We start from the raw sequence: 13,260 nt of genomic DNA, 5'->3' as shown, positions 1-13,260 counted from the left end.
CCCCCCCCCCGCCCCCACGCATGCACACAAGTTGTGGTGTAATCTGCTGTTTTGGAGGATTTATTATTTACAGTAGCAGTCTACTTAAACCATGTATGCATTTGGATAACTATACTTGTCCTCTTATTTCTGTGATTCAGAAGAGTGACTCCCTTTTCTTAAATTTAAGCAATCTTGTGTGGCCAATTGCTTAGTCGCAAGAAGTGACATAAGCTGGGTAGTTGGATTCTTTATTTATAAACTTGAAACTTAATGGACTAAGGGTGGTAAATTCCTTTCCATGTTAAGTAGACCCATTCATTCCATAGGTTAGTTCTATGCTGGGAGATAAGGTAACAAATAATGGCTTAAACCAAAACAGTTGAATCCTGTCCATCCACTGTCAACATTTTATCTATATTTTTTTTGGACAAGTTGGATTTCTTTGGCCTTGTAAAGGTGGTGAGAAATGAAATGTATAAAGTAAACTGTCCAGAAAATGTACACCCTTTTGTGTGTGCAGGATGCTGACCTTGTTTACCATGTCTCTCACTAATAATCTATATTGCCTAAAACTCATTTTTAAGGTCATGTGAAATGTTAGAGAAGAGCATGGTGACATGTTTCCTCAAAGGAGATAGTGTTGTAGGTTAGCAACACTTATTTTGGTGAACTTAAAACTACCATTATTCCAAGGTTTCTTTTTTAACTACCTCCTTGTAGAAAAGCCTTATCTCTTACTAGAAGAGCAGCTCTGATATCTCTTCAGGTGTGGTGATGATGGAAAACTGGCTTTTCTTTCCTCCACAAACAGTGATATTAAATTCTCTAGCAGTTCCTTATCAGGAATTGCTCATGGCTGTTGGTTAGCCACCTGACAAGTTCTAAAAAGAAGAGGTTCTTGATAGTAAAACTTCATGCAAAAAACCCCCTATGACATTGACCTAAGTCATGGACATACCTAAGAATTTGTAAGGGGGGACATAGGCCATTTCTACTAGGATTTTTGCAACGCTATTTTTGAACACTTATCGAGGAGATGTTTGTTCAAATCTTTCTAAATTGTGTTGGAGTTCAGGCTGTTCATTCTGGCGTCAATAGAACACAAGTACAGTGCACTAAACTGCCTTTGTAAATGGGGTGAGGGGGAGGATGCTGATCCAACAACTCTAGCTCTGCTTAAATGAAAAGATGGATGATGCATCTTGGGTTTAAAAATGACCACCAGCATTATTTAATTTTTAAAATTGCAGTGCTATGATTCATGTACTCTGTTTTGGCTTTTAAAATTCTGTTTAATTGCTAATTTGCTAGCAATGTGAAAAGTGTACTAGTAATACAACTTCATCTTAAACAGATTGAGCGCATTGATACATTCTTGGCCAGTGGAGGTCTTCGTCATCTCATGTTCTTCTATCAAGATGTGGAGGCAGCTGAAACAGGTAAATTGACTTATTCTACTAATACTGTTGCACATGATCCAGTTAAAATTGTTGGGCCTAATTGTACTCCATGATATGTTACTAGTAGCAACAATGTTCAGAAAGTTATTCTATAGTGTAGATAAGCTGATGTTCCTCAGCAGTGAGGGATTTTTGAAGTAGCTCCTATCAGTGAAGTTGGTTGACAAATAGATAAATGACGGATTCTTGGGGTGCATCTACACATGTGCTTTAACCTATTTTAATGTGTATTAAAGCATCACTAAAATGTGCTGTTTAGTTGATGCACATTAGCCCATCTTAAACTGTGCTCTTTAGTTAATGTGCATTTTCTTAGTACTTTATGATGGAGGGTACTCTTACATGTACTCCAGGGGTGGGGGTGGGATGCGGCTCCAAGAGCTGCTCTAATTAAAGCACTGCTGCATCTCATGTATCGGCATCCCCTCCATTTAAAAATGGTGGCAGGGGTGCTTGAACTAAAGCTCATTCACAAAGCTTTACTTCAATTGCCCTCGGCACCATTTTAAGTATGGGGATGCTGCCAGAACACAGTAACTACCACAGTCCAGCAGACTTGATCAATTGAGTCTACTCCAATGCACTAGAATTCAAACAGACACAGAGGCTGCTCTGATGTGTGTGTATAGGTGCCCAGACATTAGATTGAATGTGCATGAAATAAAGTACACTAATGTACATGTAGCTGTATCCTTAGGTTTTTGTGACACTAACTCCCTGTTTGAATGATGTTGGGAGTTAAACTTCATGTAACTTCACACACAAAGGAATCCAAATCTTTTAAACAACATGGATATTTTAGGAGACATGAAGAAAGTGTCCGGATGTGGGGGCTAGATAGGGAGGAGGTGGTGCTGAATATAAAAATAGAGAGAAACATAGCAAAGGAGGTAGCTGATCTTGCTCACTGGGGGCTTTCCTGCCTCCGATCTCACTAGCTGAAAAGTGGCTGTTCTGCATCCTGAAGTCTTATGGCCACTTCAGAAGCAGCTCCATTTGTAGCTGGCCCTGCTCCCTGGCCGGTGCTCGCAGGGTGGGCACTGGTGCTCCTGCCTGCTGGCTAAATGAGTAGCATAGCTGGACAAGGAGTACACCAGTACTCAGGGTGTGCATGTGCACCCCCTATGTGTCGCCACTGCAGCCTTGAACAACTGGATACATTCTAGTTCTGGCCATGGCTCTACATATGCACAAGCATATATTAATGTATTCAAATTAAGTTTATTTTCTCTCTGATTCCTTCTTGGTCTGGGGGGTGAGGTGAAAGAGTTCCTGAGAGGGAACTAATCCTTTGAGCTTTCTCACTGGTCCATTCCCAATCTGTGGTGGAGCCTCCAGAGGGAATAAAAGCTCGTGTGCTGCGCGCATTGGCAACTTTTGAGGGATGACGAAGATGGGGCTGAAGAACTGTTGGAGTTTACCAGTGGGGTGGAGCAATGGCCCCAGAAATGCCCTGAAGATGCCTCCATCGAGCGGGATGCAGCAAGTGGCTGCATCTCTGCCCTGCCATGGAGGGAGCCGTGGTGATGGTACATGGAGGGTCTGGAAGCAGATGGGACCTTAGCGGCCGCACTTGGCAGCGTGGGTCACCAACCCTGCATGAGGTAGGAGCCCTCAGTCCATGGATCGGTTCATAGGCCTGGAGAAGGTCCAGTACTGGATGGGACCCTGGCAGCTGCATGAAGCAGTGTGGGTCCCCAACCCTGCACGAAGCGGGAGACCTTGGTGCATGGAGTTGGAGAGCTGATGGGACTGCACGAGGCAGCACAGGTCCCTGGTTCTGTGAGTGCCGGGGGTTCCATGGTGAATGGATAGCTGCACAGGGCTGGTAGAGATGAAGGACCACAGTGGTTGCATGAGGCAGTGCTGGTCCCCAACCCTGCACGAGGCAGGAGCCGGGCCATTGCACAGGGCTGTAGAGCTGATGGGCTGCTGTGGCTGCACAAGGCAGTGCAGGTCCCCAACCCTGCCCTAGGCAGGTGACCCCTTTGGTGCACAGGGGACTGAGGGAGGGCTGATAAGCCCTGGTGGCTGCACAAAGCAGCTTGGGCCTTCCTGCTGCAAGCAGTGACTGGATGAGTTGACCACCTCTGTGAGGGAGTACACTGGGAGTCATGAGTTACCCAGGGAAAGGGGATTCCTACAGGAGAGGAGGGGCCTTCCTCACTGTGGGTGATCAGTGGGAACCCCCTGAGGAGTGGGAGCAGCTCACTCTTGTGCACAGAGGGGAGTATAGGGCCCCTGTTTGATAAGGGTAGTGTCATGGTTATGGGCCTCCTCTTAATTGAAGGACCTAGGACAGGGTAATGATGTTCTATTAGGTAAGAGGATCTTTCCCTGGGTTGACATCTGTTCTTTGGGCACAGCTGCTGTGCTATTGCTGTGGTCTGGTTCTTTACATCATTGGGATTCCTGTTGTAACCCTGTTTTTGTACTGTGAAGGATTGTAAGCTGTTTTATATCTGAACTCATTGTATAGGTTATTTGTGTATGTGTATCTTATTTGGTATAATTGTATTGTATATGTTCAATTATTGTCCCATGGCTGCCTGAGATTCCTACAGTTGATTTTGTAGACTAACCTATAGTTAACATCAAGTGTGCCTTCACCTGCTGTCTGGAGGGCTTCAGCAGGGGGCAAGGCTGGAGGCTAATCAGAAGACCATAGAAGGTTAGGCCTACGCCTGAGTTCAAGGTTAAAAAGAATGCCTGCCTGCTACACTCTCACAATGTACATGTACCTGCTGATACCCCCTCTCCAACTGAAGAGATCTTCTGCATCCCACCTGGGTTACATAGGGGAGGAACCACTGCTGTGTTTCCATGCAGAAATGTTGTTCAGCTATATTCATTGGGGAACCCCAAAATATATCCTGGATGGTCAGGGCTAGGCACCTGATAAGGCAACTCCTGTTCTGCTTCAGAAAAGCATGCTGCTGTTCCATAGTTAAATCTGTTTTAGAGCCATTTTTGTCAAACCCCAGAATATAGATGAGGTAGATTTTCTGTGGGAAAGTCTCTTGTGCCTGCAATCATACAGCGTGCTTAGAGGAAGGGAGAATGCTGTCCATATAAGACGGCGATCATCATTGTTGTTGTCCGCAGTCTCTTGATACAAGGATGCCAGTTTTCCAAGAGGTGGGGGGGGAGGAAATCTCCAAGTGAATCTGGAGATGACTGAAATGGCCAATACAAGGTCTGCATGTTTGACTGCAGATGGAGGATGCGCTTCCAAAAAGGAGGAGTTGAGGTTGGGTCACAGACTTTTTTATCTTTGTCTCTTGCCTATTTGCCTCCATAATGAGGCAAGCTTGCTCACATATGTTTTATGCTTTTCCATACTCCATTGCAGAGTTGCAGCTCTTTGCTTTTTCTTTTCTTCCCGAGGGTTCATCATGGGTTCTATATTCTGGCTGAACTCTAATGTACCATCATAGCACCATACTTGCATCATGGTTCACCAGCCCAGCCAGCGTAGTGGGTGGAGCTGGTAGGAGTAAGGGTGAGAAGCCACAAGTCAGGAGCCCAAACTCCAAGTCAGGGAAAGGAGCCTAGTTCCCAAGACCAAAGGATAGATGGGGCAAAATCCAAGAATAAGCCAAACAAAGCAGGAGTCAGCAAACAGGCCTGCAGGGAGAATCCAGGGGCTGAAAGCCAGGAGGAAGCCAAAGGCAGTTCACAAACCAGGGAAGCCAGAGATGTTATTGAGATGGGAGCTGTGCCGAAACTGAAGACTGATATGTTGTACAGCAAGGCTCAGGTGCTGGAGGAGTTCCTTAAATGCAGTACCAGACCTAACTGGAGGGAAGGGGCTGTGCGGCAGCTGGCCTTCTTATTAGCAGTAGCTGGGTCAGTATACTTGGCAACTGTTGCAGGGCACAAGCTTGCCTGCAGCTTTTTATAGAGCTGATCCAGGCTGCAACTTTACAGGTGCGCATCTAAGCACTAACTCATTAATATGCTACACCAACAACTTTTCTTGGATGAGTTTATGAAGATTCCTCATGCTCACTGCTCTTCCCATGAACTTTGTCCCCAGATCAGTTTTGAATACCCTCTAATTTTTTCACTTTCCATGGTGGCTAACCGTCAGTGCCAGTCTTTCTTATTTTACGAAGTATGCAGTACGGCACCATGCTTCAAGGTACATAATGTTCTCTCCTTTCCTTTTCCCTTGAATGCACTTAAAGCTGTGAAATAACTACCATCTAAAGTAAACCTCTGAGCTGAGCTTTCATTTCTCAGTTTTCAGTGTGAGGAATCAGTTGATCCCTGCCTGGAAGAAATTCAGCACAAATACCTTTTTCCTCCACTCCTCATCACTATGAGAAGTGATAGACCCCAGTGGGGGGAAGGAGTGGAGGAAAAAGGTATTTGTGCTGAATTTCTTCCAGGCAGGGATCAACGGAATCCTTACTCTGAAAACTTTTTATTAAGAGGTTGTATGAAAAGACACTTTCATCTGGTCAAGGTGAACTATCTGTTTAGGGTTCATGGAGATGGAGCTCTATATATCTTTGGTATAGTCTAGGAGAAGGCATTTTGTTTGGCACATGCACCACGGGGCAGGTGGCAGGGAAGGGATTGGGGTTGCATTGCCATTACAAGGTTTGGACCCTCTGCAGCTCCCCTGCTGTCCACCCTGGCACACCAACATCTTACAAGTTGAGGTTGCTGGTGTTTTTGGCACTCTGCCCAAAAATGTTGCTGACATAGTCTAACAATTTGTGCAAGTGATTACCAAGAATAAAAACATTCTTATCTTGTAGGTTGGGGAAATTCACGTATCATTATCCCTTCTCTACAAAGAGTAATCTCAATGTATGAGTTCCTCATAATTGTTACCCTGTTTATTTTCTACAACCCATAGGTCCATTTGGGATACCTGGAGCAGCAATTACTTCTCACTCAATAAGAAGCAAAAAACCAAAAGTGTTTGTGACAGAGGCAAAGGATGTTGCTTTAACTGGCATATGTGTGTTCTTCATTAGATCCAGCCCTTCCAAAACCATCACTACAGAGAATATCCATCAGGTAAGAGGGTAATTCTATTGCTATGTAAAGTTTTATTTGAATAAAACATCACCATGACATAATTGCAGCCAGAGATCCAAAAAGGGGATAAGGGATCTCTTGGTCTCTGTATGTGTGTGCATCTCTCCCCCTCATCTGAACCCAACACCCTTGCTGTATGTATTAGGTCTGTGCACAGCAGCTAGTATTTGCTTCAGATTTGGCCATTTTTCTTTTTCTTTTCTTTTCTTTTCTTTTTTTTGAGGGACAGTGATTTGAATTGCTGTCCCAAATTGATTTGGCTAAATCTGATTCGGAGATTCCACTGCTGCTGAATCTCCAAATCAAACAGTCCCCATCACCCACCCACCTGTTCAGCCCTAGGATCCCAGCACTTAAAAAGCCCTGAACTCGCTGGATCCTGCTGGGGGTGGGGGAAGGGAACATGTCCCTGCTACCCCTCCACTGCCCTGAACTGCATGGAGGAGGGGGAGGGCTCTGCCATGAGCCTCCAGAGGCTCCAATGGCTAATGCAGCAGCTGGTGAGTGTGGGGCTTCTATTTTATTAATAATAATAATAATAATAATAATAATAATAATAATAATAATATATTTTTTTAAAAGCACCAGGACATTGGGGCTGGGCAGGCCAGCCACTGATAGGGCTTGGAGAGCAGGTGGGGGGTGCTCAGTGGGGGCTAGAAGAGCAGGTAGGAGATGGGGCCTGGCAGGGTTTTGAATCATCAGCTGAAGCTTATAAATATAATTTCAGGTGTTCATCAAGTAATCAGAATCCAGAAGCTTTTTATGTGTTGGTATAAACTTCTGGAAACTGATTACTAGATAAACATGGTGTGTTATTAAGCTGCAACTGAATTGTGCTAGAAGTAGTCAGCTACAGGTTTGAAGCATATACTGGTAGGTGAAAGAAGAATTTAAAGTTGGAACAAGGTTTAAAGATGAGACTGAAATAACTTTCAGTAGAGTTCAGGGTAACAAATACCAGCTACCTTCTTGCACACCAGGTTTGATCAAATAACAACAGTTGAAGCCTTGGTTCAACATTTTGCTACTCTAGGTAGAGGATTCCCAGGGTTTTGCATCCCACAAAATATGCTTGTTCATTTGTACTAGTGGTTGCACTAATGTGTGACTTCCTAGACTTTTTCAAATGTATAGTCTTTTAAAAATGAAAGACCTACAGAATCAGCTCAGGTATTCAGCTACAAGTTCTGGTACCAGTACAGGTTCATATACAGGTGCCGGTTCAAATTGAGGTGCCAGTGCAGGTTCAGATTTTCCGGTGCAGGTTTGGATTCAGATTTAGAGATGTTCAAGTTCCAGCTCTGGTTCTGGTTCTGATTGTGTTCAGCCTTGGGTTCAGGTTCAGATTTTCACGTGCAGGTTTGGGTTCAGATACATTCAGGTTTTCAGATCCAGGTTCATGTACAGATATGGGTCCAGATTTAGGTCTGTTTGGGTTCAGGTCCAGGTTACGGTTTTGGGTTCAGGCTCATGTTCGGGTTAGGGTTCAGATACAGAAGCTGGGGACTTTTCATTTTTCCTTATTTGGAGACTTGTTAATAACTTTATAGTAGAGAGGAATGGGCACAAGGGAGTCATACTTACTTACTGTCTTTATTTTTCCCAAAGACATGTGGAACGGCATTTGTTTATCTTTAGACTAGCTGACTGTAAGAAGATTTAATTTTGGAATGGGTTTTGAAGAATATTATGTTGCCTTTGGGCCAAAAAATGGTGGCTGGAATAACACTTTCAAAAGTGCCTAAATTCCCCATGACTATAGGATTTAAATTCTCTAGAGTCAATTAGCTTGAACATTTTGGGTTTTTTGGTGCCTAAAGAACTTCCACTCCTTGTGAAGTGGTGCAGGCCATTCTGAGCCGGATGTTATGTTACTTTATGCTCAGGACTGTCCCTGGGGGCGTAAATTGGGATGACCACCCTGGCCCCTATGCTTTGGAGGACCCCGCGTGGAGTGGTCACAGTGACTCCACACTGCTGCCGGCTTCACGTCCAGTCACTTGGCATGCCCCCGCCCTCCCCCCGCCACCAAATCCACTGCTGGCTTCCTTGTGTCTGGGGGCGGGGCCCTGCACAGGCTGATTTTTGCCCTGGGCCCCACACGCTGTTTGAGTCACTTCTGTGTATGCTGAACATGTTAAGATTTTATAAACTAGTGGTTTTCAACCTTGTTAGACTCATGGGTCCCCTCATTAGATTTGAGGCACCCCATGGAAAATGCTAGCTCTTAGTTCTTCATTTTTTCTTTTGATTTAAAGAAAAATAGAGCAATTCTTCGGTTGCAAAAAAACTCAGACCACAATTCATTCTTCAGGAATACTGATCACTTAATTGCCTGTGAAAAGTTTGCTTTTTAGTCTATCTGATCCTGCAAGGTAGTGCTATGATAGGCAATTATTTAGTTAAAGCCTTAAACTAAAGATGATAGAAATTTTATAAATTTGGTTTGGAAGTTGTATATTATATCCAGGACCACAATGTATTTGCCCCCACAACTGACATAGTATTTGAGCTTAGATGTTCTGACTTTTTATATTGAACAGTTAGAATGAGGAATTTATAGATGCCTTGAATTTCTTCATGGCAGGAGTCGAAATATTTTTTGTCAATGAAAGAGTAGAAAGGGTTACTGAAAAGATTAGCAGTTGGTGGGGGTTGGGGGAGGGAAATAAAAACATGCATGGAAGACCCCTAGCTCATTTCAGATTTGAATTCTACAAGGTTAGCACATCAGTTCAAGTTATTCAAGGGTGAAATCTAATTCTATGTTTCTGTTTAGAGAGTATTGACAAATATACATAAAGGTTTGTCATGGGGACCATTGGCCTTTGGTGAACTCTATATTAAAAAAACAAACAAACCTATTATAGACTATCTCAATGATAGATAATTAAATTAATCCCCTTACAGACATATCCTATAACCCCTAAAATGGATAATATGTTGAAGTTGTCTTAAGAGGATCTTAAGCTGTAATTCTTTGAATACCTTAATGCTGCTCATATATATTTTATTGTTAATTTTGTTAACCCTTTTGATGTGTGCCTTATCCTGTCTTGCAGGAAGTGAACTTCAATATGATAGATACTGCTCAAGGTGGCTTACTGCAAAGTGTGCAGCACTTGCTATCCAACATCTTCATTCCAGCCCTCAAAACCATGAATCATGGTGGGGATAAGCTTGGTGGTTTTCAGCAAGCAGCTAATATTAGGCAGGACATTGTTGGCTCTCTGGAGGGATTTGTGAGTGCTTTATCAGGTGCTCAGCAGAGTCTCATGGAGAAGGTAAGATTGACATGTCAGTAGCTGCAGGAAAGACCAAGTGCTCTGAATTGCTGGTTACCTCAGCATTTCATTTAAAGGTTTTTTTTTTTTTTTTTTTTTTTTTTTTCCTTAAACTGCAGGGGGAATGGCCCTTTTTGTGAATACGTTTTTTTTTTTTTTTTTTTAAACCCCCGGGGGAATGGCCCTTTTGGGAACAAAGTTTTTTTTTTTTTTTTTGTTTTTTTTTTCCTTAAACTGCAGGTGGAATGGCACTATTGAGTACTAGACTTAGTTTATTCTTCTTCTTGCTTATGAGGATAAGGGGTGAGGAACTCTGGAGCTTGGATGGTCATTTACACTTTCTTCCTACCACCCTTCCCCCTTTGAGTTGTGAAGAGCTGTGACTTCTTTTTTCAGAGCTTTATGGAACAGAAATTAAGAGCATCTAGAAGCCTTAAACTTACAGGCTGTGGTGCTGATGAAAGAGCCAGTGTCTTAAATTTCAAAGTGCCTTAGTTTCTGGATCGAGCCCAGAAAATGCTCCTCTTTATCTTATGCAAGTACATGCTGAAAGCCTTTCAAGAGGAAAGCAAGCCTGCTTTGAAAGAAAGTATTGTTCTAGGAATAACTTGTCTTGGAATTTAACTTTCTTTTCCCCCCCTGCTAATAGGTGAATCTAAAGGCATGTGAAACATATGACTGGAAAACTTTGAAGGGACCTTCAGATTACATTGCTGTTGCTAACAGTACAGAAAGTCTAGAAAGAGTAGAAGGCTGCATGAAAGTATGGCTCAAACAAATTGAGCAGGTGATGTACCTCAAATCTGCAATGTGACCAGCTTATCTTGGGTGCATGTTGAAATGCTAATAAATCCCATTGATATAGAACCCAAAGCACATGACTGGTGAAAAGCACTATTACTCTGAACATGGTTAAGTAACAATTTAATTTTCTAGTTGGCATAGTATATAGAACTTTGTTTGTCTACCTTTTAGTATGTAAAGTTGTTCTTTTATCACTAAAGAGTGAGTCACACATGTCAAATCTTTCATTTCCCAAATAGCTATATGACTTATGTTTTAGCTATGGTAGGAGTTTTCAGCTTAGTTAACCTAATGGAATTAAGAATTCTCAGCTGATTTTATTTTGCTTTTATAAACTATGTATTTTTTAAAAAAAATGAAGTTGTTAATTCTCTGTCAAGCTAAATCAAACTTCCAACTCTGTATGTGTGGTGCCTTTTTAACACATTTCTTGCAGTAGTATGCAGTTTTCTGTAACTTACCTTGAAAACATTTCAGCCAGAGGCAAGGTACAGAAATTCATTGAAAGCAAAGGTATATAATGAGCCTATGTGCTTACAGACTCTGAAAAATGGTAGTAGGCAAATGTATTTAATTTGGGACATACAATTATTAATACCAGTTTTATCTCAATATTAAATAATAGCAAATCCCAAACCAGCAATGATGGATAGTACTCTTCTATGAATTTAACCCTATATCTTCCAAACATGGGAAGGCAAGGCTCTTATTGGTGAACAATAATGAAAACTGGTATATGGATAGCTTCCACCACATGGAATTAGTCTTTTTACCTAAAGATGGTTGAAAAAAAACACTGTTCACAAATCTCAAGAAGGAAATCCATATTAATTTAAGCTGTCATAGCAGCATACCTAAAGCAAGCAAGATTCTTATCTTCAAGGTAATCCAGTACTACTGTATGATTTAAAATCAAAACAACACACCTTGGTTTTATTCTTCAAAACCACTTAGAGGCTATAGTAAGAAATTACAAGAGTGCAACGTAAATTGAAAAATGCTTAAAAGGCTGAGTTTCTATTTAAAAAATCTGTTAGAAGTAGAAAATAACTTCCTTTGGTTCACAAAACTGTTGTCAGGAAGATGAAACTTTTCCTAATATTGAGTATTTTTTGGCAAAAATGAAGGGTTTGGTTCCATTTATAAAACAAAGGAGACAGAGGGTCCTTAATAGGCTGTATAGTCCACTTGTTAGAATATTTGTCTTATGTGGTGAGATCAGGCACTTAAAAGTTTGGCTTTCCTGCCTTTTAGTCACCTAACCACTAGTATATAAGTTTTCTCATATAGGTCACCTTCCAACTTACTACCTTTTTTAAGTTGCTGACATTTTTATAATATGCTGAAGTACTCCATGAACTGGATATGCAGTAGGATGATTTTCCAGCCTGGTGATATCAATACTCCTTTGGAGTAGGAGACACCAGAGTTCCCGACCTGGCTCCATGGAATATCCAAACATTGAGATGTTGCATCTATTGCTGTCATCCTCATGGATGAAAACCTAATTCACAGTAATCAGTATTTTTCTATGTGCTTTTAAAGGTTCTTGCAGAAAACAACCAATTGAGGAAGGAGGCTGATGACCTTGGACCACAAGCAGAGCTGGATTACTGGAAGAAAAGATTATCCAAATTCAGTTATCTGTTGGACCAACTGAAGAGGTCAGATGTGAAAGCAGTGCTGGGAGTTCTTGCTGCTGCAAAGTCCAAACTTTTGAAGGTGCCTGTTTAAACTTTTACTTCATACTGTTCTTGACTTTTAGGGAACATAGTGCAGTTAATGGACAAAATCCTGAAATTCTTTTTTTATGTCCTTTTTGTGGGCTTTTGAAATAACAGATTAAACTAAAACTGAGTGAGGACCTCAGGTTTTGATTTTAATAATTATTATTGGTGGGTAAAACACTGTCCCATTTCTACAGAGCTCATGACAAATCAATATTACTAATTTTTAAAAAAAGTTTAGAGATATGAGAAGATGAAATAGATGAATGAAACAAAGGTGAATTAGTTTAAGACACTGACTGCTCCCTTTCCCCCCTCCCCAAAACAAACTGAAAATGCAGAAGTCTGCAAGATGCTTTTCTTTTTGCTTCCTATTTAAAATATCCATCCTATAATATGAAACTCTGATGTTACCACATGCCTAAAGTTTGCCACTCTCAATTGTATATCTGATTTTCTTTCTGCATTTTAAGAATCTCCAATTTATGCGCTGGTCACTAGCAAGAAGAGATCGCTGCTAACATCTGCCACTTGATTGTGTTAGATGCTTGTGGGTTGGCTACTGATGACTGACTACAACCTTTCAGCTAGGGGCAGACACTGCTCACAAAGTGGTTTATGTGATCAGAAACTGGTTTAAACCTGTAATGGAACAAACATTCAGTCCACATAAATTGGCTGCAAAGTGATGCACCTGGGGAAGAACAACCAGCACCATACCTACAGGTTGGGGAACTCCATTCTTGTCAGTACAGAGGTGGAAAAGGATCTTGGAGTCATTGACTCCAAGATGAACATGGGCTGGCAGTGTGGGGATGCAGTCAGGAAGGCCAGCCATACCTTTGTCATGCATCCACAGATGCATCTCAAGCAGGTCCAAGGAGGTGATCCTCCCCCTCTATGCGGCACTGGTCAGGCCGCAGCTGGAGTACTGCGTCCAGTTCT

At 42.0% G+C, this 13,260-nt stretch overlaps 1 protein-coding gene across 1 annotated transcript in view; it reads left to right on the top strand.

Moving 5' to 3' along the window:
* The window catches only part of DNAH5 (dynein axonemal heavy chain 5), a 555,556-nt gene that overhangs the window by 76,335 nt on the left and 465,961 nt on the right, over positions 1–13,260 (top strand). Inside the window, exons 3-7 of the mRNA XM_019521239.1 lie at positions 1,337–1,421; positions 6,313–6,476; positions 9,563–9,784; positions 10,434–10,571; positions 12,134–12,310. Of these exons, the coding sequence (XP_019376784.1) occupies positions 1,337–1,421; positions 6,313–6,476; positions 9,563–9,784; positions 10,434–10,571; positions 12,134–12,310 (786 nt within the window). The remainder of the gene's footprint in view (positions 1–1,336; positions 1,422–6,312; positions 6,477–9,562; positions 9,785–10,433; positions 10,572–12,133; positions 12,311–13,260) is intronic.

This window comes from Gavialis gangeticus, unplaced genomic scaffold (assembly GCF_001723915.1).
Source record: "Gavialis gangeticus isolate Ggan-Ray unplaced genomic scaffold, GavGan_comp1, whole genome shotgun sequence".
Lineage (NCBI taxonomy): Eukaryota > Metazoa > Chordata > Crocodylia > Gavialidae > Gavialis > Gavialis gangeticus.
The sequence above is the reverse complement of the archived record's forward strand: the minus strand, read 5'-3'. Positions and strand labels throughout refer to the sequence as shown.